General features: G+C 42.0%; 1 protein-coding gene across 2 annotated transcripts in view; it reads left to right on the top strand.

The window, feature by feature from the left end:
* The window catches only part of Ttc27 (tetratricopeptide repeat domain 27), a 123808-nt gene that overhangs the window by 99504 nt on the left and 616 nt on the right, over positions 1–23688 (top strand). For both annotated transcript variants that reach the window (XM_055618255.1, XM_055618264.1), the window contains 4 exons: positions 1768–1933; positions 17025–17222; positions 18748–18859; positions 22559–22659. In XM_055618255.1, the coding sequence (XP_055474230.1) occupies positions 1768–1933; positions 17025–17222; positions 18748–18859; positions 22559–22659 (577 nt within the window). The remainder of the gene's footprint in view (positions 1–1767; positions 1934–17024; positions 17223–18747; positions 18860–22558; positions 22660–23688) is intronic.

Consider the following 23688-nt stretch of genomic DNA (forward strand, 5'->3'; position numbering starts at 1 on the left):
GTACACGTAAATATGTTTGATTTTGCATTTCCTTTTGCATGTCAAGTTTAGCTAGTTATAAAACTTTAGGCTAAGTGTTAATTTCACTCAGCATGTTAGAATATTACATATTGCTTTCTGTCATCTTGTTGCTGATGAACTACCCACTGTTTCCCAGTTGTTATTCGTTTGTAAACATTAGGATATCTTCATGTTCTGTAATTTTACTTTATATGTCTATGTTGCTTAGCATATGCAGTATACTTTTTTAACCAAAGAATTTGGATTTGTGCTTGGTTTTACTCTGGAATTTTTATCAGATTTATACCTAAGTCTTATTCTTCTGTTTCCTCACACTTCATTTATTTTTTTTAATTTAAAGTTTGGCAAGCTCTTCACTATTCTTTTCCAGTTCACCAATTTTCTCTTGAATTATATATAATCTGGGATTAGACACACATTGAATTTTGTTAATTTTAGCTTTTATTTCAACTCTGAAATTTCTAGTTGTTTTTAATTCACATTTCCTTGGTCTTGGTTTGTTTCCACCTAGTTTTGTTTTATAGTGTAAGTCATTGCCTTGTCTCTGTCATGTTTCAAAACAGATACTCTCAAAGGCTTAATAGCTTACATCTTTTTTTTTTTTTTAGCTTACGTCTTAAAAAAATTAGTAGCATACAAGAATAAAATGGTCTCATTATGTACATTTCAGACATTTGTTTTTGTTGTTTCTCCCTTCGCTCCCCTCTTCCCTCTTTGTTCAAGGACCATTCTTTATGCTTTTTTGTCATGTGTGTTCTTCTGTATGCACACCCCTCTGCCTTCTTAACACCTCTTGTTCACTTCTTTTTTTGAGGGGGCTGGGGTTCGAGATAGGGTTTCTCCGTGTAGCCCTGGCTGTCCTGGAACTCACTTTGTAGACCAGGCTGGCATCAAACTTACAGAGAGCCACCTGCGTCTGCTTCCCTGACTGCTGGGATTATGGGTGTGTGCCAATGTGCCCGGCTGTGGTTTCCTAGTTTTGATAGATTACTTAACAGTAACTTAGGGTCTGGAGTGATGGCTCATGGTTAGGAGTGCCCTGGCTGCTCTGGCAGAGGCCCCGGGTTCAGTGCCTTGTGCTCACAAGGCTGCTCACAGCCATCTGTAGCTCAAGTTCCAGGGCATCTGATCCCTTCTTTTTGCTTCCACGGACACCAGGAACATTGATAGTGCAGAGACATACAGGCATGCAGAACTACCTATACACATAAAATAACAACAACAAAACTCACCTTCATTTTAGTAGCTTATACCCTTTGAATAATTTTGTTGACTGTCCCATCCTTGTGTAGACCCCTCTCGCCCAGGCTGTAGAATGTTGTGTTGTGGGTTTATTTAGAGTGTAAGCAGTGTTTTGACTTCCCTCCTGCCCTCCCACTGCCGTTCTTCCCACTGTTCGTCTTGCAGCATTGCAGCCATACTTGGTAGATCTAGGTTAGAGGGTAGAACTTAAACCGGCCTTTTCTTGGGGCCATACTGAGAGTGATGCTTATTATAACGTCCTTGTTAGCTGCAAATACATTAAGGAAGATGTATTTCCATAGAGTGCTATGTGTCCCTCAGATCATTATTGAAATATACAGGGAAGCTTGATGGTTTTGGATTATTTGGGCATCTGATGCCCAAGTGATGTATTAAAGCAAGATGGAAGAGTGGCCATTCACATTCATGTTCATATGTACATGGCCGTGTTTTTCCTAATTGAAAAGACTGTTGTTTCTTTCTTTGAATTTTGACCTTCCACAGAGTCAAAGCTTTCAGAACGTTACAAGAAGCTCTCAAGTGTAACTACGAACACTGGCAAATCTGGGAAAACTACATCCTCACCAGCACTGATGTTGGGGAGTTTTCGGAAGCCATTAAAGCTTACCACCGGCTCCTGGACTTACGGGACAAATACAAAGATGTTCAGGTAGGAGAGTCCCATTTCATTATCTCAGGTTGGGTTTATACTGGTCCTCTATTCTGTGATACAAGCTTGTTTTTCTTTAATGTTAGGCACATGTAACATACGTAAACAGCATTTTTGTTCTTTAGTCAGCCATTTCCAGTTACTTATAGGTCCTGGCAATTTTTTGTTAAGTGTATTGGTGCCATCAAACAGTATTGCTGCAGCTCAGTTATGCAAATCTGACTTATGGTTTACACGTGTACTGCCAGTGTGCAGAGACAAACGAGAAAGTTCTTTGCATTACTTACCACTTTGGGTAACTCTGTGCCTTCTGTGGCTTGTGGTAGTAGGAGTAAATTCTGTACGTGTTCATGCAGCACGTGCCACATTCGTTCTGAGGCTTGATAATCGGCAGTATTTTGTTTACAACACTTAAGAGATAGTCATTTTGGCAAGATGAAGTCCTTCTTGAAGAGAGGGTTGGAGATGTGCATCTGCTGTGTTTGTTGCCCAATGGGATTAAATGAACAAGATCTTTTGGGTTGGATTATAATAGAAACAGTGTCCACAGAAGTACTCAGGAGTTTAGGGGTTCTGAAGTGAGAGGGCTTGAAACAGCTCTTAATTCTTTAGCTCTTGTAAAGGAGCATATTTTATTTTAAATGATTGATTTAAGATTATAAAGATGATACAAAGCAAACACAGAAGTAACAAAAATATATGATAATACCTTGCAGAACTCATAGCATAAATAGCCCTGTTCTAAATACAACTTATTGCGGTCCTGTGTTTGGCTCATATACATGTCTTAAAAGCACAGCTATTAACTAGCCAAGTTAACTTTAAGTCTTAGGTTTACTGGAAAATGTGTTCAAATAAAACTACCCACATGGAGAAGAGATACTAACTTTCTGTTGGTTCTCCTTTTCTTCCTCTTCTCCTACCATCTTTTATTGTAAATATTGTAGATATGGTAAATATTGTAGAAAGGGGATTGCATTTTAGAGTATACAGATTGCTTTAAATTCAAGGCTAGACTGAGAATGTAGCTTATTGATGCTACATTCTTATTGATGCTACATTCTTATTGATGCTACATGCTAGAGCACTTGCCTAGCATGATGTAGAGGAAGCCTTGGGTTTGATGCCCTATATCAACCTATCCATCCATCCATCAATCAGCGAAATCACAATTGGTGGTGTAGCGAAGTTTTTTATCCTGGAGAGAGCAGAGCTACCACAAATCTGTGTGTCCCATTAACATGGCTGAAATTCTCTGATTCAACAGTTCAGGTGCTGATGATGCTCGGGACAGCCTCAGCCTATTTGAGCCCACTCTCTGTACTTACATATTGTATATTTCAACTGGTTTTTAAGGTCTTTCTTGACTAAGAAAGATGTCAGAAACTTGTTTTTAGAATCTTAGGGAAGGTGTATGTCATTTGTATTAACATCTTTTCCATTTTACACTTGAGATTAATTTTCTTGCATGTCTACAGAGAGGTACAGGAGACGCAGCACTGCTCACTTACATGTCTGCGCTCCCTGCACTCCAGTGTGCTTGTCCATTACTGTAAGTGTTAACGTTTGAGTAGGAGATGTCTTTAGAGGTGTGTGTTTTGAGCACTTTGTCTACAGCTTGCAGTACTACTTTGAAGGCCGTGGTGGTTTGAGGAGGTGGAGACAGGCTGGTCAAAAGAGGTTATGAAGGATGGGTCTTAGAAGGTTGCATCAACTTCTGGCTCCACTCTGTTCTATCTTCTGGTGAGTGCCTTCTGAGGTGTCTCTGCCCTCCATTCTTCCCTCTATGAATGCCGTGCCTTTGGTGAACTGCGGTCCTTCACAACTGTGAACCAAAATAAACCTTTCGTCCCTACGTGGCTTCTGTCAGGTATTTGGTCGTAGTGACCACAAAAGTAACAAATACAATCAGGGCAAAAAGGGACCTTGCTGGGTTTGTATGTGTGTGAGGACAGTTTATTTCTCTACTGACTTGGCTGGATTGACTGGCTGAGAAGGCGTTGGGATCCTCCCTTCTGCCTCTGGAGCACTAGATGTACAGGGTGTGTTGTGTCTGGCTGTTTATACGGGTGCGGGGTTGCTGAGCTAGCTTCCGAGCCCTAGAAAACTGAGATAAACTTCACAGGGTAGTAAGTAGAGGGCAGCATTAGTAGAGGATCGCAGTGGAGCCCTCTTGGGCCCGGCTGGATGGACTCCCATGCCAGTGCTTAAGGAAGTGAGAGGTTCCCCTCCTTTCTGTTAGAGATTAACATGGACGTCTCCAGTGGCATTCTGCTTGTCAGTCACATTGGCTGCTTGGCCAAGACAGCTCCCCATTAATGGCCCTAAGTAGCTGAGTTAAGTCAGTCTGATACCATTTTTCTGCTGTCATTTGCCCCTAATTTGTCACTAATCCACTTTCTTTCTGGTGTGAGTGGGACTGCCCGTCTAAACCTGTCCCTCAAACTAGTCATCTAGTCCCATTCTGTATCATTGGCTCTCTGGGTTGGCTTTGAGAAATCCAGGGGGAAAAAAAAAAAAAGTGATCTTTCTTTCATGTTTGACATCAGCAGAGGTTAGTTTTATAAAGGGAATCTAGGTGGCCCATTGCAGTGCCTTCTCCTGGAAGAGTTTAGCAGCTGGATTTGTGTGGTCATGGGTATGTAAGCACAGAAGGCAGGGACTTTTTTTGTCCCTGCTACTCATTCTTCCCTGCTTTGTAAGGAACATAGGGCAGGCCAAATGGGACATGGTAAAGTAACAACTCACAGTTACTGAAAACTTACTGTGTGTTGGGTACTATTCTGGTACTTTGCATGTATTAGCTCATTTAATAATTCTCACAGCTGTGTGGAATAAATTTGTGCTGTCGTAGTCTATATGTAACTCTGGAATGTGTGTGTCTCCACTCCCTGTCACTTTTCTTATTTTGAAGGAACTGATGGTTTAGATAAAATAGCCATTTGAAAGTTGTTTTGAAAAGGCATTTCTTTTATATCATAAAGAGTTAAGAAGTCACCATGATAATGCAGATTTTCATTGACTCTGGTCTATCAGTTATGCTAAAACTGACAGGTATTTCAGAAAAAGGCAAGAAAGTGGTGGAACAGTGGTTGAGAAGGAAACAGGTTCTGTCTGGATGATTCCTGTCCCAACAAGTATAGTGGCTGAATGGGAGTGGAAATGTTTGAATTCCCCTTTCTAGCCCATCGCCAGCTCCTGAGCCTCCCTTTCCCTCGGGAGTACTTGTTACTGATGTGGAGGGAGTACTGCCATGTTTGTCTCGGTGTATGGGCTAGAGGAAACAGGAGTCACAGTGCTAGGATCCAAAAAAAAAAAAAAAAAAAAAAAAAAGCACTCTTGAGAGCGATTATTTGATTCTAAAGATAAAACGTGAGTTGTTTATTTGGTGTGTTTTATATCAAATCAAAGTCACTGGAATTACCAAACCATTTCAGGAACCTTTTTCAAGTAACAGTAAATGGACCTGAGAAGCATATTTAAGGGTATATTGAAGTGTGTTTCAGAAAAAGAACAAGAAACCTAACTATAAGTATCCAGGCACAAATTGACATGCTTTAACTCTTATCCTGTGGTGCTGATGATTGAACCCAGGGCCTCGTACATGCCAGGCACGTGCTCTGGCACATTGAGCCACATCTCCAGCCTTAACTTTGATCTTAAATGGATTAAAAAAAATGTTTTAGTGGTAATATTTATAACTTCTCACTCCTCTAATCATATAATTTCTTTTTCTTTTTTCTTTGTGTGTGTTTGGGGTGGAGGGAGTGTGGGCAGGGTCTCTCTACATAGCCCTGGCTGTCCCAGAACTCACTGTGCAGATCCACCCACCTCTGCCTCCTGAGTGCTGGGATTAAAGGCATCTGTCACTACACCCGGCTTCATAATCAGTTTTCAACCACAGCTGAATTGTGTTGGTTCCAATTTAGTTTACTAAACCTATGTATATCCTTAGTGCATTGTCTTATGGGAACTTTTATGAAAATTTAGACGCTTATTAAGCATGAATACTTATTTTATGCGTAGGGGTGTTTTACCTACATGTATGTCTTTGTACACATGCATGCAGTACTCATGGAGACTAGAAGAGGACATTGGATCCCCTGCAACTGGAGTTACAGAGCTGCCATGTGTGAGTGGCCATGTGTAAATTGCCATGTGGGTACCAGGAATTTGAACCTGGGTCCTCTGGAAGAACAACCAGTGCGCTTAACCACTGAGCCATCTCCAGACCTGAAGCTTAAATATTTTGATAACTTTGAAATTTGTTTTCATTAAAAGTTGAATGTTTTGGGGGGCAGTAAAGGGTAGCCTTTGGATTCTTGAGCCTGCCCTCCTGCGGTCCCACTGAGTACACTGGAAGATCAAGCAGTTCTGCGAGATGTATACGAAGTACTCTGAGAAGCATCAGGTGCGCTGCAGGTGGCAGATATGGAAGCTGCTAGCTTGTGACCACATTTGTACTCACTGGAGAAATATTACTGGGAATGTCATTTCTTGGTAGCCATTAACCTGCTCAGGTCACACTACCCTCATTAGCAGCCTAGAGAACTCTTACTCAGTTGTAGAAATAATGAGGGAAGAGCATGTCTCTTTGTGTCTTGGCTAAGCTCTGTAAACAGCTCTCTATAGAAATTCTAATGTCACTGGTTAGTGATCCATGGGTAGGATTACTTTCTAGTGGTTGTCATCACTGGCACAGAGTCACGGTGACTAGCGATAGGCTCTAGCATCTCCACCCTTATGGCATAACAGTGTCAGCATGCATTTCAACTTCTAGTCAATGTGTACCAAGGTAGATGGCCAGGAATGTTTTTATTTTGGATAAAACTTAATTTGACTCGATATATTTGGTAGCAGTTGTCTTTCAGAAAAATCTCTGATATTCTTTTGTTTGACACTATTGACCCCATTCTATTTTTATTTGCTTTGAAATTCTTTTAATCTATTCTTTCCTGTGTATTTTTGGTGGTTCTAACCCTTATGCTTTTTTATAAATATGCATTATAGTGATTTAGTTTTTTCCTATATAAAATGTATAAGTTTGTATTTTCTTTAATATGGACAATGATGTAAACTAGATTCCCCCCCCCTCCTAGTATTTCTAAAAGGAATAAGTAGATGGATGTAGTGCCTATATAAATTGTTGTTGTTTTCTTCAGCCTTAGTTTTGAGTGATGTATAGATTGGTAAAACTCCAGACTAACATTCTGTAATGGTGTTACCTGAGATGTTTTTATAACATCTGTACTTTATAACATGTGTTTACATACATACTTTTACTTACTGGTCATTAAGCCTGATTTTTGCATTCATAATTAGTTTTTGTTTAGTTTCCAGGTTTCTACTCTGGTGAACAGCTGGGTGCACTAATCCTTGAGCATAGCTTCCTGGGCAAATTCTAAGTGATCTGCATTTCTTTCTGTTTTTTTTTTTTTTTTTTTTTTTTTTTTTGAGGGATGGGGAGCTTGAGACAGTGTTTCCCTGTAGCCTTGGCTGTCCTGGACTAGCTTTGTACACCAGGCTGGCCTTGAACTCACTGATATCCTCCTGCCTTTGCAGGGGTGCTGGGATTTTAGGCTTATGCCACCATGCCTGGCTTTTCCTGGTTTCTTGAATTTAGTCTTATTCTTGATAAGTTGGCAATCATTTGGAAAAGGAATTTAAGTTTTATACATTAACATCTTAATTTGTTTGGGGAAGTAGCAGATATTGAGTGCTTAGCATGTTCTTGCCATGTTAAGATTAACACAGATTATCTTTACAGAGTACACAGTATTTAGAGTGGACACATCAAGATGCAGGCTATTACGGTGAGGCCCAGAAAGTGGATGTAGATAGTGGGAATTGAAGGATAGAATGACATGAAAGCATGCCTTGGTGCCTGAGGAAATATTTATGGGAAGTATGTTTCCTCATCAGATTAATGTGCATATGAATTGTTTCTAACAAAGTTTTCTTGAGATATAAGTTACCTGCAATGAAGCGTATTTTTTAGCTTCATGCATTTTGACCATTATGTATTATAATATAGCATAACTCCCATTTTCTTCACTGCAGAGGCTTCTTAGGTCCCTTTCTAGTCAGTTGAGTCACCACTTTCCCCAACTAAGTGACCACCTTCAGATTTTTTTGTCATCACAGTTTACTGTTGCTTTTTCTCAAGTGTCACATGACCATCACATAGAGTTGTATACCCGTGGTATTCTCTGTGTGGATTTCTGTTTGATATTTTCTTTGGAGTCATGAAAAGGTACTATTGATGGGCATCAGGGCAGGTTGCCAAACAAATTAAGGTCTTAGAATAAATGATGATTGAGTATTACCTGAGAGAAAAGAGAAAGGAAACAGATCCACTTTGTATAAATTACAGCTTTGGAAAAGAGATGCTATCTCCATTTTACAGCTGAGGAATCTGAGGCTCAGCAAGGTAAGCTAATAAAGTTGATGTGTTTTAGCTGACAGGCAGGAAAAAGGGAAAGCCAGGGTTTGAGATATGGCCTGTTTAACCTAGAGCCGTGTGTGTGTGTGTGTGTGTGTCTGTGTCTGTGTGTGTGTGTGTGTGTCTGTGTGAACACATACAAGTACTTGTGTGTGTGTACAAGGGTGTGTGTACACTTGTGCCCATGTGCCTGTGGAAGCCAGAGGTCCATGTTAGTTGTCTTCTTCAGTGGCTGGTCACCTTGTTTTTTGAGACAGGGCCTCTCACTGAACTGGGTCCCGTGTACTTGGCAAGAATAGGTAGACAGTGGGCCCTAGGGACCCTCCTGTCTCTGGTTCCCTGGCGCTAGCATTACAGGTGCACAGCCCCTCCTGGTGCACAGGTGGAACTCAAGCTGAGGGCTTCTCAGTCTGAGGCGAGCACTTTTCAGCAAGCACTTTATGGGCTGGGCCATCTCCCTGGCACTGCTCGGCCCCAGCTCCTTCGAGCTTTTTGTTTTTGTGGTTAGTGAGCAGGGACACAAAAGAAAATGCTAAGCTTCTATCTTCTCCAAACTGGGGTTTGGGGAAGCCAAGAATTCTGGTTATCGGTCCAGGCTGCAGCATCTCACTTGGAGACCTCTAAGTGGAGCAGAGTTAGCCAAACAGGGAGGTAGGAAATTGCTTCACTTCTGGCCTGAAGCCCTCCTGGAAGTTTATGTAACAGGACCCAAGGTAGTCCTATTCCTTCCTGCTACAAAGACCTCCAGGATTCAGAGGGCTGAACTCTGTGCAGCGGTCCAAGATTGTGATGAGATTTGGCTGAGGACTTCAAGGCTAGTGGTAGGGGCGAGGATGAAAATGCTCTTTTGCCAACATTCTCCAGCATTTATGTTAGATTTCCCTCTCAATTATATGTGAGGCCTTCAGCTTTCTTCAGGGATCAGTGTGGTCCCTCATTCACGTGCACTTGTACATTCCTCAAGCATGGTCTGGGGTAGAGGTGAGAAATAGGTGTAGGGTATAGGATCAAAGCAAACAACAGCACAAAGCCCACCAAACCCAAATCTGTCAACTAAGAGTCCCTCTTTCTGGCAAAACTTAGTAGCTGTGAATGGTGCTGTAATGCCTGTATTGAAGAGGTTAAGGCAGAAGGATCCCAGTTTGAGGCCAACCCAGGCTCTGTAACAAACAGGACCTATTTCAAAAAACAAAAGTACACAAAGAGGAGAGGGACAAAATTGTAGCATTGTCATGTTTTAGAAAGTCAGTCTAGCCTGAGCTCACAGAAATCTACCTGCCTCTGCTTCCTCAGTAGGTTATCTTATACCTTAAGAAACTATAAAGAAAAACAAACAGGCACAAAGCTAGCAGAACCAGAGAAACTATAAATATTAGAAGAGATAAGTGAAATGGAGAATAGAAACAGTAGGGTTTTTTTGTTTTTTAATGATAGTGACATTGACAAAGCTTTAGCTAATAGACTAAGAAAGAAAGATCATTGAAATTAGAAAGAGAAATAGGAACATTGTTATCAATTTTAGAAGTTAAAAAGGATGGGAAGAGAGTACAGCAGTGAGCCACTGTTTGCCAACAGGTAAGATAACCTGGATGAATTGAAGGAATCCTATTAAGACCAGGTCACAAAGAAGAAAAAAAAATATGACTAGATCTGTAAGTGGTATGCAGGTGGAATCAGCAATCAAATGTCACCTAACACTAGAAAGCCTGGAACCTAGTGCCCTCACTGCTGAATTCTATCAAACAACTAAATAACTCTCCCCACCAAACTGAGTTTTTATGAGATTAGTATAATCTTGATATCAAAGTCAGAAATAGATACAAGGAAAGAAAACTGCAGTCTCAAATTTCTTCTGAACAATTATGTAAAGTATCCTCAACAAAATATTGTCAAGCCAATTTCGCTTCATAATTATAGGGGTGTAGACCACTACTAAGGTAGACTTATTCCTGAAATTTGAGCATCACTTAGCATATACACATCAACATGATACATTAACAGAATGAAGGGTCAGAAATGTACACAGTCATTTCAATTGCTAAAGAAAAGCCTTTTAAAATGAAATTCAAGGCCTTTTCCTAGTAAGTCTCTAACAATCCAGGACCAAAAGGAAACCACATCAGTTTAACAAAGTCACATGAAGTCACATGAAAGAACCCCACAGTGATCAGTGTTCTCAGTGGTGAAAGACTGGACGCTGCTTCCTAAGAGCAGCTATGTCTACGGCCACTATTTCATAGCAGTTGGGGTTGTTGCCAGAGCAATTAGACAAGAAGAACAAATAGAAAGAAAAGAGAGAAAGAGATGAAAGAGAAAGAGAAGAAGCCAAAGTATATATTTGCCAATTAGAAGATCTTACATACAGAATCTTACAAAGATTATGCAAAAACTGTTAGAACTAATTTAATTTGTCATAGTAACAATACAGGGTCAGTCATGTCTTAAATATTAACAATATCTTGCTATCTTGGTTACTTTTTTTGTCAACTTGATAGGAGCTAAAGTCATTGGGAAGAGAAAACATGGTCTCTCTGTGCAGTCTTGGCTGCCCTAGAGTTTGCTGTGTAGATCAGGGTGGCCTCAGACTCACAGACATCTGCCTGCCTCTGAATGAAATATAACACAACAATTTTTTTCTTTTGTGCTTTCCTATCTTTATCAAACCCAAGGTTATAAAATCTTTTATATGTTTTTTTTTAGGATAACATACAAATTGATGGGCTTCATCATATGTGTCATTTGCTGTCATTCCCCTCTTCCTCAAAATGTCACCCCTGCAGCCCTCCATGACTGATTCTCCAGTTTTCCTCCTCCTGCGAACTTACCACATGAATTCGTTACCACTGCTTAACAAAATGTCTTTTTCTATTCTTTACTGCAGTAGGCACACGTATTTACCATCCCAAGCGTCTTTAGGCATAGAGTGGTGTGGGATACATCAGCAGTGTCGTACAGTCACCCTCCCTCCCCTGGGGACCCTTTTCAGCTCTCGCCAAAGTGGTCATCTCGTCCCTGAAACCACTCCCTGTTCCCCTCCCAGGCCGGCTGTCCTGCTCTGCGCTGCCGATTCTGGCCACACTCAGGGCCTGTGTTCCCTGTGACTGGCTTAGTTCACACCACAGTGTCCTCAAGACTTATTAAAGTTGTGAAGTATATGTCATCACATCCTTTTACTTTCCAGTTTTAAGGCTGGAGTATTCCATCAGATGCACAGACCACCTTCTGCTTTTCTGTTCATCCACCACATGAACTGTCTTCTGTCTCATCGTGGCTCACTCAGTGGTCAGGGGAAACATGATAGTGGCACAGTGGTCAACCTTGTTTCTCCTGGGAGTGCACTTAAGGGGGTATTTGAGCTGCTTCAAGAACCTCAGGTCTTGGGCTGGAGGGTGGGTGGTATAGCTCTTCTTTTTGTGGTTGTGAGTGCCTCTCAGCACTGCCCTCTTGGCTTTCAGGGCCTTTGCTTAGGCTTTGGCCATAGGAAGCCAGGATTCCCTTCTTCACTTTCTGCGCCATCTTGGCGAAAAGCTAGACTGTGCTTTTGATTGAGTTAGATAATTTTATTTTATTTCTCTGTCCCATATTTATCATAATGACCTACATCATTTTTTTAAGCACCAGGCTTCAAATTTTTATTTAGATTGTTTAATGATATACCAAATGAACTCCAAATGGACTAACTATATGCCAAATACTTTGTCTCCTAGAAACATTAAGAATAGAAGAGAATGCTTACTAAAGTTCTTGAACCCTGAGGCAATAAAGAAAAACTGTAAGGAATTTTTATGACCACATTAAAAAAAACATGTGACAAATACTTATAACAAATAGGAAAGGCAAAAAGCTAATAATATCTTTATGATATAAAGAGTTAACATCTGCTACAGGAATGAAGGGGAACTGAATGTAGAATTCATGAACAGATTCAAGTCAATTATGAGAATTTACTGCATGATAATGTCACATTTTAATATCTGTGGGATAAGAATAGAATATTCAGCATGTACAAAGTGGTTGGCCAAACATTAAGCCCAAGAAGTTAAGTTCTGCATCAAGCTGTAGATCAGAATACTTTCAACTGGACAAAATATTTCACTTGGAGTTCTAAACAGAATGATCTTGTGTGTAAGTGTGGACTTGGGAATTAGCCTGAGTCTGTCTCCCGCTTGTCTGCAAGCCACTGGCTGTGTGACCTTGGGCAGGGTAATTAACCACTTCCTGCCTCAGTTCCCTAAGATAGGGATGAAACACCGTCTACCTCACCTGTGTGTTGGGAGGATTAAATGAGTTAATACTTGTAATGGGTGTGGCCTGGTGCATGCAAATGCATTTTAAATGTTATCATCATCATCGTCAAAGAGGTAAAATATAACAGCATCACCGGGAAATATGATAGATATTTTAATGAGCTTGGGGGCGGAGGAAACACATAGTCATGAAATCATAAAAGATCAGGAGATTTGATATTTCAAACTTCACATGGGAATACTTGTGGACAGTGCATGAAGTATGTGGTCAGCAGCCTTAGCGGGGACGGGCTGTGAGGGTGCCGTTGTTCTGTGGCTGCCAGCACTGAAGCCAGGCCTGGCTGGGTGTCTGGGAAGGCTTATGTAAATGTTCTCCATGTTGTCTCCTTAGAGCTGCTTCATGAGTTTCCTTGTGCTACTGCAGCAACTTCCCACAAACCTGGTGTCTTAGGTAGAAGTTTGTTCTCTTGGTTTGACTTTGGAGTCCAGAATTCCAAAATCATGTTACTAAACGTTCTGGGGGTGGGGGAGCTTCCTGGACCTTCCTTCTCTTATACTGTTGAGGCTCCAAACTCAGCCATATCTGTACTTCCTTCACTGTATGTCTGAGTCCTCTCCTTTTACAAGGAAGAAATCAATGGGACGACCCCAGTCTCAGCTGCAGGATGTAGGGAGCACCGTAGTCCAATAGGACCTTACCTTAACTAACTATGCCTACAAAGACCCTATTTTCCAAGATCAGTCATATTCTGAGGCCCAAGGTGGACATGAATTTGGGGAAGCTGTTTTGCCACAATTTTATACTCCCTTTGATGGAGAAAATAGCTGTAGGCCTGACTGTGAGAGTGTGGTGTGCATCGAGGAAGTCTCAAGAACAGATCTAACACCTTACTGGGAGCTGGTGCGAGCAGCAGAGGTGCATGGTACCTGGAGGGGAAGCCAGAGAACCCTCAACTATCATGACCAGGGCTTTCCTTTAGTTGGCACTGTCAGTGGTTTGGATACCTAGGAATAGCAGAATGGTTCTAAGGACAGGAAATGGCTATCAGGCAGCAGAAGATTGTGTGCTTGTAGCATGTGTGAAGCCCTGAGTGCAATCTCCAGCACTGGGGCGAAATAGGAGTTGATAGAAAGATAGTAAATTTTTAAAGAGTGACTGGTAGGGCTAGAAGATGGCTCAATGGGTAAAGTTGCCTGCTAGCAAGGCTGGCAACCTGAGTTCATTCCCTGGAACCCACAGTGCATGCAGTATACACACACACCACATGCACACCTATTTTAAAATAAGAGGCATGCATTTAGTCATTTGTAATACTGAGAGAGAACACTCAAACACCAGGCCATGAGGAACAAATTGGAATTTCTAAAGAAGGCCTATTGTTTGCCTTTAGGAGATTATAAAATTAAATACCAAGATAAAAATTGTGTATACGGGTATGTATTTAATCAGGGGGAGGGTTCAAACTCTTATTAGATCCAGAAGGGTGTGCATACCCACACAGGGTGTTCACAGACGAAAGAACTCTTCAGTGTAATTGACCTAGTGTCAAAGAAAAAAACAAGTAAACCTCTCTTTATAATAAAATCTCCAGAGAGTAAATTTATCCCTTTAACATGTCATGGTACAAACAGAAAAGTATCACTGGGTACATTTACCTCTTGTCCTAGGGTTTGAAAATTAGCATTGTTTTTAAGTGTGTGAAAATAGTTTAGCCAAGAAACTAACCAAAGGCCCTACTTCCCTCTGTTCCAGCACCTCTCTGCCCCCTCTCCCCAAGGGGCCGGCTGACAGGGTGTGTGACCACGCCCTCAATGCCTGGCCATTGGCTGCCAGCCCGCTTGAGCACTGCTGATCACTGTTCTTCTTTGGACACTGACTTTCCCTGGTTTGGGAACTTTTTGCTTCTTACCTCACCAGCTGCTGTCTAGCCCCTTTCTCAGCCCCTCCCTTTTCCTTCTCTGTGTCAGTGCCCCACGCTTGGTCCCCTAACTACTTTTCTTTTTTGTAGTGAGGCTCTCAGGGGCGTTCATTCATTCCTTCAGTCTCTCTGTGTGGTAGATAATTCTGAGCCTAAAGCTCTTCCTTATGGGTTCAGTTTATCTTGGACTGAGTGCTCTTTTCAGGTGCTCTGGTTGTTCCCTGTTGTCTCATGTTTCCCTCAAAAAAACTGGCAGTTTGACTGATAATGTGTATTGGTGGGAGAGGCTAACACCCAAGACCGAACTGGAGCCCTTGCTGAACTGAACCATAGAGAGTACTCAGCCCTTGACTGCTCTTTCTATCACTAGTTAACTGGTTCCTAGCTCCCAACACTGCCAGGCAAATACTTTCCTGCCTTCATCATCTGAGCAGTCAGTTTACTCTAGCTTGTGGAAGATCCTTGAGAGAAGAGCCAGGCTGCCTGCCCTCTCCCCGACAGCTAGGATCCTGCCCTGGTGTGCTCCCTCAGTCCCTGGTTTGCACTGAGCGTGCACTGCTCTGTTTCAGTTGGGCCATGCTGATGGCACATGACATATCGGTAGCAGGTGAAAGAAAAAAGGCCACATTGCACTAATTTTCCTGCCATCTCTGAACCTTGACACCTCTCCCCTCCCTCCCTGACTGCTCCTGTTCTTTGTGTTAGTTTCCTTCAGAGCCCAACAATTGGCTGCTTTTTCAAGTGGTATGTGGGGCTGGGAGTCAGAGGAGCTAGCAGCATGTGCTAGTTTATAATGAACAATAAAACTGTTTTACATTGGGGAAAAACAGGGTCAGTGTATATTAAGAAAAAATGTTAATTCTTGGAAAGGGAATATATTTAGCTCACAAACATTTGGAAAAGTTTAAGGCAATGGTGAAGTTTAATTTCAGTGATACCTTTAAAAAACACCTTTCATAGAACACATTTTCCCTTTCAGTGCTGGTAATACAGAGTAAAGTGACCATCTCTGTGTAACCTGACTGTGCCCTCTGGAGTATTTCCAGTTCATGGGATCCTAAAAATGTTTATTCCCTTTAATTCCACAATTTAAAAAAAAATTCTTTTACTGCTTCCTTTTTTCCCTTTTTATTTATTTTTTTGTTTATTGCAATTTATTCATTTTGTATCCCAGCTGTAGCTCCCTCTCTCATCCTCTCCCAACCCTTCCCTCCGTCCTCTTTGATTCTATGATTTTGTTCTTGAAATTTTAATCCAAGGGAAGCTTCAGAATGAGAGAGGTGTTTAGGTACAGAGACGTGTGCTTGGTGTTATTTATACTTCTGCTACCAGCAACGGACCACACATGGAAGCAGCCTGCCTGACTGCACAGGCTGTGGTTCTGAGGCCCAGGGAATAGCTTGAATCTGGTAAGAGCATATGAAAAAAGAGAGAGAAATTTAATATCTTAATGTTAAATGTCAAAGGTAAGATAAAACAGTTTATGTAGTGTATTATAAAGCTTACACACAATAAAGATGAGTAGGCCTGTATTCAGCCAGTTGACAAATGGGAATTTTGTTTTCTCTTGTTTTATATTAGCTCTAATGTCTGAGGAGAAATTTTAATTAAGACAACTTAGAAAACAAAAATCTGTCTCTGGGTGATTCTAGATTTAGCAAAGAACAGTGCAATGCTAAAAGTTTCTAGCTTATTATATATTTCATAAAAGTGAAAGACTCGGATAAGGAGAAGTAGGGAGCTGTGCATTGTTAAGTAATACGGTAAATATTCGAGAGCAGGATACAGGGTTTGGATTTTGAGTTCAAATCCATACATCTCCCCACATGTATGACTTGGAGAGGTTCCAGTTTCTTAATTTGCAGAGTGCACAGAGAGCACATGTCACTGACTGGGATGAATGTGCACATAGGGCTGGGCATGTAGGAGGCGCCCTGGTTGCTGCACTGGCACCATCTCATCATCTTCACCAGAGCTCAGCCTGGTTGCTGAGAGATGGCTCAGGGTTAAAGTGCTTGCTATGCAAGCACGAGATCCTGAGTTCTGTTCCCAGAACCCACAGAAAAACTAAGCACAGAGGCACACGTCTGTAACCATGGTGCTGCAGGGTGGTGCTAGAGATGGGCAGATTCCAAGAGTTTGCCAGCCATGCAGTTGAACTGAAACAGCAGTGAGAAATCTTTAAAAAAAAAAAAAAAAAAAAAAAAAAAAAAGCCAGGTGTGGTAATGAATTCCAAAAGTAGGCAGATCTCTGTGAGAGTTCAAGGCCAGCCTGGTCTCTAAGAAGAGACGAGCTCTGGATTCAAGGTCATGACAAAAGAACCCTCTTGAGGAACCGACAGTGGTGGCTCGCCTTCTGTTTCACTTTGAAAATGTGTAATGCAAATAAGGACGTATTACTCAGTGTCTGATGGCAGAGCGGAGCCCTGGCTCTCTTATTTGGTGGCTCCTAGCTCACTATTTCCTTCTGTGCATTTTTAAAGGTCCTTAAAATTCTGGTCAGGGCAGTGGTTAATGGTATGACTGACCGAAGTGGAGACGTCGCCTCCAGCCTCAAAGGCAAGCTGCAAGAGTTGTTTGGCAGAGTAACTTCAAGAGTGACCAGTGATGGAGAAATCTGGAGACTTTATGCCCAAGTTCATGGAAATGGGCAGAGTGAAAAGCCTGATGAGAACGAGAAGGTCAGTGCCGGGCCTCTGTCTTTGCCGCCACAGGGACCGTAGACCTCTGTCAGTGCTGGGCCTCTGTCTTTGCTCCCACAGTAGAGTAGGCCTGCCTTTTTGAGTGAAAGATGAGATCAATCTGAAACATAAAGCTAATATGCATAAATTCAGCATATGTGTGTGTTGTACGCACATGTGCACATGTGTGAGAGAGCAGCCTCAGGTGATATTTCTGAGGTGCTATCCACATTTTTTGGATACTGGCTTAAAATTTATCGAGAGAGCCCAGAGAACCCCAAGAATCCCCTGTCTCTGCCTCCCCAGTGATGGCATTACAAATGCATGCTGCTTTGTCTATCTTTTTTTTTTTTTTTTCTTAAACCACACTATTTTGGGGATTGAACTCAGGTCCTTGAGCTGAGAAAGCAGCTGCTTTGTTGACTGCGCCATCTCCCCAGCCTTCAAATTCAGCCTTAAGTACTTTGAATTATGGGCATGCTAAGACAACATTCGTCATTTTACATCTCTTGAGCTTTTCTGCTGCAGTTGTTCTGTTTCCTGCGGAAGGGTCTCTGTCCTGCTGCCGTACGGGACCTGCAGCCGCCAGATGCTGGAGTCCTTTACCTGTGCCTCTTTGCACAGGCTCTTTGTTAAAAACAAAACAAAGACTGTTGAGATCTGAGATGAGGCTACAAAATGGAACAAATTAACTAAAGAGATGGGAGCAGGAAATGGCAAGGGCTTGACACTTTGCAGGGCGTACCTTGCCTTCTTGAAAGGCAGTGGATGGCCAGTCCCTCTCCATCTGTGCCGCTAGCCTCTGGTCTTCAAGCCCCCAAGAGCCCGGAGTTTCCAAGGTTGGGCTCATTGTTTTGCATTTCTTTTCAAAACATCCACAGCAAATCAAATGCACTCCTTGTGCGGGTTTGGAATTAGGCACGGTACAGTTAATCTCGGGATGCTTAGTTGTTCTCCCTCCAGCATGCACAGCTGGCTCCCACCATGGCCCTGTCAGTTCTCAGAACACATATCTCATGCACACACTCCTACTTTATGTCCTTCCATTTCCTCTTGATTTTGTACTCTTTCCCAAATAAGAGACTGAGACTTCTGAGTCTCAGTCTGAGACTTCTCCATCAAGATTTTTAAAGATGAAACAAAAGAGCATTTTAAACACTGTTAAATTATATACCTGTTAGCCACTTTCTACTTTCCCAAAGATCATGCCTCAGTCTCCTACTGCAGTCTCTCAGCTTGATGGCCGGAGGCAGTCTGCACACTTCTTACAGATTTCCAGGCCTGGCTTTCACAGTTTCCTGGTTCTGGGAAGAGTGGCTGTCCAGATACGGCCTTGGTTTCTTGAAGTTGTTTGTTGCTATTGGATGTGCATCCTAGTCTCTCTTTGAGGTCGTTACAGAGATTCTGCCTCACAATACAGATGCTAAATTTTCAGTTTGGAATTAGTTCCATATGATTTCCAGGAAACAATTTGAAATGTGTATTCTACTTGTTGTTTTGAATGTTGTTCTTTCTTGTTTCCTAGGCATTCCAGTGTCTCTCAAAGGCGTACAAGTGTGACACACAGTCCAGTTGTTGGGAGAAAGATGTTACAGCATTTAAGGAAGTTGTTCAAAGAGCCATAGGACTCGCACATGGTACTTGACATCCATATCCAATTCTAATGCATTCTTCACTGATAAACTAGTGTCAGTCAGAAATCACGTTCTATTGCAGGTACTTCCTGATTACTTCAGTGTATTTCTACTGTCGTATTTCATTCAGAAAGATCTATACAACACTGTGGTGTAATAGATAAAATAGGACAGAGGCTTAAAAACTGCTTGAATAAGTGACAGAGTTACAACCCTTAGAGAGTGAAATAGTTTTACTACCAAAAAACCTTTACTCCCCACAAAGCCTTTCTTGATTATGTTGTATTAAGGAAAATCATTAGCATTTCATTAACTTATAGTCTTAATTTATAAATGGAAGTGCAAAAATAATCAAAATATGCATATCTCTGGAGTATTTAGCATTATATGAAAAGCCATGGCATATAAAAAAATACAGAATATAATCCCTATCTTGGGTAATTTAGAGTCTAATTTGGAGGGGAGATATTCTTACCTATAATAAAATTGTTTGCTTGTTAGATAAATACAGGGCAGGCTTAGGTCACTCTCTCATTATGAAAAAATACCAGTTAAATTCAGCGGTGCATTATTGCATTGACATTTGAATGTGGGTATGAGATACCCTGGAATACAGTTCCAGTGAGTTAATAAAGTCCTGGCAGCAAGAACGGAGTTCCAAGGACTGTGAGCCTCCTAGTTCTCTGCCTAACTGTTACTGCCCCTGCTAGTGACAGCAAGTAGAAGCCAGCAAGGAACAGTGAGAAGGACAGCTTGGGAACCAGGGACACTAAGGCTTCAGGATCACCTTTTCCTCATGCTTGCTGGGTGATGTTGAGTCAATGACTTAATTGCTCTGGGCCTTTGTTTGGTTGTAGGTAAAAATGGAAGAATACCTACCTATGCTGTTGGGAAGAATCTGCAAGAGCATTTCATTACTTAACAATATGTTACAGGTCGTTTAAATACAAACCTCTACCATTCCCACCCGATTTCTTTTGAAGTAGAGGATCTGGTTTGATAAGGAACTGTTTGATAAGGAACTCAAAAGACAAAAGTGAGGGACAGGGATAAAGTTTAAGTGCCTATAAAGAAGTCACAGAACATTCAAGTGGTTCAGAATGGGCTTAGTAGTTAATAATTCTGCCCATGGCCTTTCAGATCTGTGACTGGAAGAATGTAAAATGTCCAGTTTTTGGACCACCTAGAACTGGCAAATAAGGTAGAGGGCTGAACTCTGGGCTGGAAGATAGAAAGTCGGAGGTGATTACAGGAGAAGGCTGTTTTGGAGGTGCTGCAATTCTGTGGCCTGTGCTGGCCAGGTGCGGCTCAGTCCTTTGCTTTGGCCTTTGTGGGTATGGTATTATGTGTTGGGAGCCCCCACTGACGTGTATTATGAGTACATTTAGCAGGGTGGGATTTCCTCTGAAGAATGTCTTCTCCAGTTCAGCTTGCCCTCTGTAAACATCTCTGTGAACAGCCAGCTCTGTGATGGTCAGACCCACATAGTTTCTTTCATCACCAAGTGCTGGCTTTAAGCCTGTCCACCATAACTGTGCAGGTCGGAGAAGTAATCCTCTTCTGGCAACTTTGTACAGGATTTAAGCTGTTGTTGGTACCGTTTCCAGAGGGTGACTCTTGGGGAAGAATGAGTGTCTTTTCTCTGGGGTTTGCCTTCTTGAATGGGTTATGTGTTGCATTCCAGCATCACAAGCATGTTTGAGTGGATGCTTTAAATTTGTGACAGTAACTCTACCTTTGTCTTTGTTGCATTGTACACTGGTACTCCAAGAATGAGCCAGGCTTCTGCTACTCCCTTCCCATTATTCGTCTGTCTTCCCCCAACACTGTTCCTATTGAAAAGGAAATATGGCAGTGTGTAAGTCTTGGTGCCTGATGGATTGCCAAGGGTAAGCATTGCCATGGGCTTCAGCATGATGGAGACACCACGGCAGTCATAGAGTGAGGGGACCCTCCACTGCAGTGCTGCCCGGGGCTGTTTGCAGCTTCAGGAGGACGGCCATGTCCAGTCATTGCGGTTCTCTCTGCCCTCTCTGTCACCCCCACCTCTGTCTCTAAAGCCTTTAGAAGTGAGATTGAGACGGGAGCTAATAGAATGTGTGTCCTCCTTGCTTCTTGTTTTCTTCAAAATGAAAATTATGTTTATTGATTGATTGATTTTTGAGACACGGTCTATGTAGTCTTGGCTGGCCTGGAATTCAGTCACTGTGTAGACCAGGCTGACCTTGAACCCAAAGAGATCCTGGGTTCTGCCTCTGCCTCCTGAGTGCTAGAATTAAAGGCATGCACTACCATGCCTGGCTTAAAAAATGAAGGACATTTTAAAACTAGAAGAGCTACAGGTGTTTCTAGTATAAGCTGCTAGGCAGGAAGCAAACTGTATACCTTTTTTTGTGGTGACAGCAATGCCTCCCTACTGAGAAAGAGAGTCCTCATTATCTGATTGTCTGGGCCTCAGAAAATGGGCTTAACATTGTTAACTAGTGTGCATCCGACATGAGGCTTGTTCACGTCTAATCGTTATTCTGAAATAGAAACATCAAGCCCAGTTCTTGCCATCCACGGATATTAATTACTGACAAAGGTATTTTGCCAGGCTGCAGGCTGTTTCTTCTGATTGCTTAGAGTTTGCAGCTATGGTCTGTGACATTGTAGTTTTAAGATAGGACCTGCTTTTGAATTTAGTGAACATAATTAAAAAATATTGTTCTATGTGTGTGGATGTTTTTCCTCTATGTGCACATTTGTGTGCAGCCTGTAGCGTGTAGAAGAGGGCATCAGATCTCCTGAGGTGAGGTCTAGATGGTGTGAACCACCAGGTGGGTGCTGGTAATTGAGCCCTGATCCTCTGGAAGAGCAGCAAGTACTCTTAACCCCTGAGCCATCTCCAGCTCATTAACTTAATTTTAAAAAACAGTGGAAAGATCCCGGCACCTGTTTGTGCAGAGTTCTTCAGTTGTTCTTACAAGGCATTAACAGGCAGTCCTCCTCCAGGGAGGAGTGTGCTCATTCAGAGTGACCCATCTCAGAGAAACAGGCTCCTCAGCATGCTAGAGGCAGAGTTTCTAGGGATGAGTGATTTCCCTCCTGATGCCAGATGAGCCTGGCCGTGGTTACACTCCTTAAATGAAGACCTGCAGATTGTTGGTGCCAGTTCTTCCAGAATGCTGTAAGATTTGGGTATAAAAATGCAGCAAGCTTTTTAGCGTGGCATATCTGGCATGTCGCTTTGCTGAATCCTCCTTAGAGACTTGGGACAGTGGACAGCCACGTGAGATGTACTGCATCTGTTTTGCTCCTCTATGTGTGCCTCGCTTTCAGTAAGGCTTTGTTTGTTTGCTTGGCTAACTCATTAGTGTGTGAGCACATGTGTGCTTGGGTATGTGCATGCACATATGTGTGTGGGATCCCTGCCTGTGTAACTCACCCAAATGCACCATGTTTTTCAAAATTCTCCTTAGCAGTGTTTTTCTATATGAAGGATGAAGGATAGAGGGAGTGTAGCTCAGTGGTAGACAAGTGCTTGCCTAGTGTGCTTAGGCCTGGGCTTGATTTCCCCATACCACCACCGAGAAAAAGGTGAAGGGAAGAGCCAGAGAAGTGAAGACTTCTCAAGTTATTATTATAAATTCTTAGTAGATAGCTGCTGTTGTATCTGTAGATGATCAGTTCTATAATGCTTTCCCTATGTTTATCTTGCAGTGGCTATAAAATGCAGTGAGAACAAATCCAGTCCTCAGGAAGCTGTACAAGTACTTTCTTCAGCACGGCTTAATTTCCGTGGCTTGTTATCCAAAGCAAAGGTGAGAATGACCTGTGAGTTCATTAAAACTGTGGGATGAAAGGTCATCAGCCTCATGTCACTACTGCTAAAAGAAAAAGAAAAAAAGGTGTGCTTACTAGTTTCCCATGGATCATTCAAAACTGGGGAGAATTGCCTCATGTGACTTTAGAAGCATCTTTTGATTGTGATGGGGACGGTGTCTCTGGTTTTATATCAGAAAATATGCTTTTTGTAGTTTTGAATTGGGTTTGGCAAACTGAATTGCCTTTTACAAAGTGAAGGTAGTAGAGATTATCGTTAAAGCTTGTAGCAGGCTTGGTTTGCACAGCTCTTTCTTCTGTTGCCTGCTTGGAGACTTCAGGAAATCATCTACTGGAGCCAGCCCTTCCTCCCACCCCCAGTTAAACAAACAACTGTCTTATCAATACTAGCACATGCACAGAAACTGTAAAGTTGTAGTCAGTTTAAAGAGACCTGTGAGAAGTCACAGGCCATTTAGACCATGTCCTGTCAGGTCAGAGCAACTCCTCTGTCCTCAGCACCTGGCCACTGCCAAGAATGGCATGAAGGCTGTGGGTGGAGCCCAGGGAGCTGTGAGTCAGGAGCCTAGGAGGAGGAGGAGTTTTGATTCCCAGCAGATTATTCATTCTTTCTAAGCCTCAGTTTCTCTCTGCTCCTTCCTCACTGAGAAGGAATGTAGATCCATGATGATTTTGTAAGTACTATGATTTCAGGTTTGGAAAGATGCTGTGGGTGTTCAGGTTCTTTGCCTACAAGATGTTTTTTTCTACTCAACACACTGCAGCAATGTTTATGTTAGTCTGTTAGGATGTATTATTCAACAGTACAAATCTATTCAAGATGTATAAAATATGTATAGCAAGCCAAATAAATTATATGTCACAGTGAGACACATGCCTGTTAGATGCAAATGTATGCAAACCTACCTTTCCTCTCTGCCTGTGTATGGTCATAAAATCCTGAAGCTGATTTTCTTGTTTGCATTTCCTGACTCACTAGGCTTCCATAGTAAATAGCATTTTGTTTG

Source organism: Psammomys obesus, unplaced genomic scaffold (genome assembly GCF_907164565.1).
Source record: "Psammomys obesus unplaced genomic scaffold, mPsaObe1.curated_primary_1811, whole genome shotgun sequence".
NCBI lineage: Eukaryota > Metazoa > Chordata > Mammalia > Rodentia > Muridae > Psammomys > Psammomys obesus.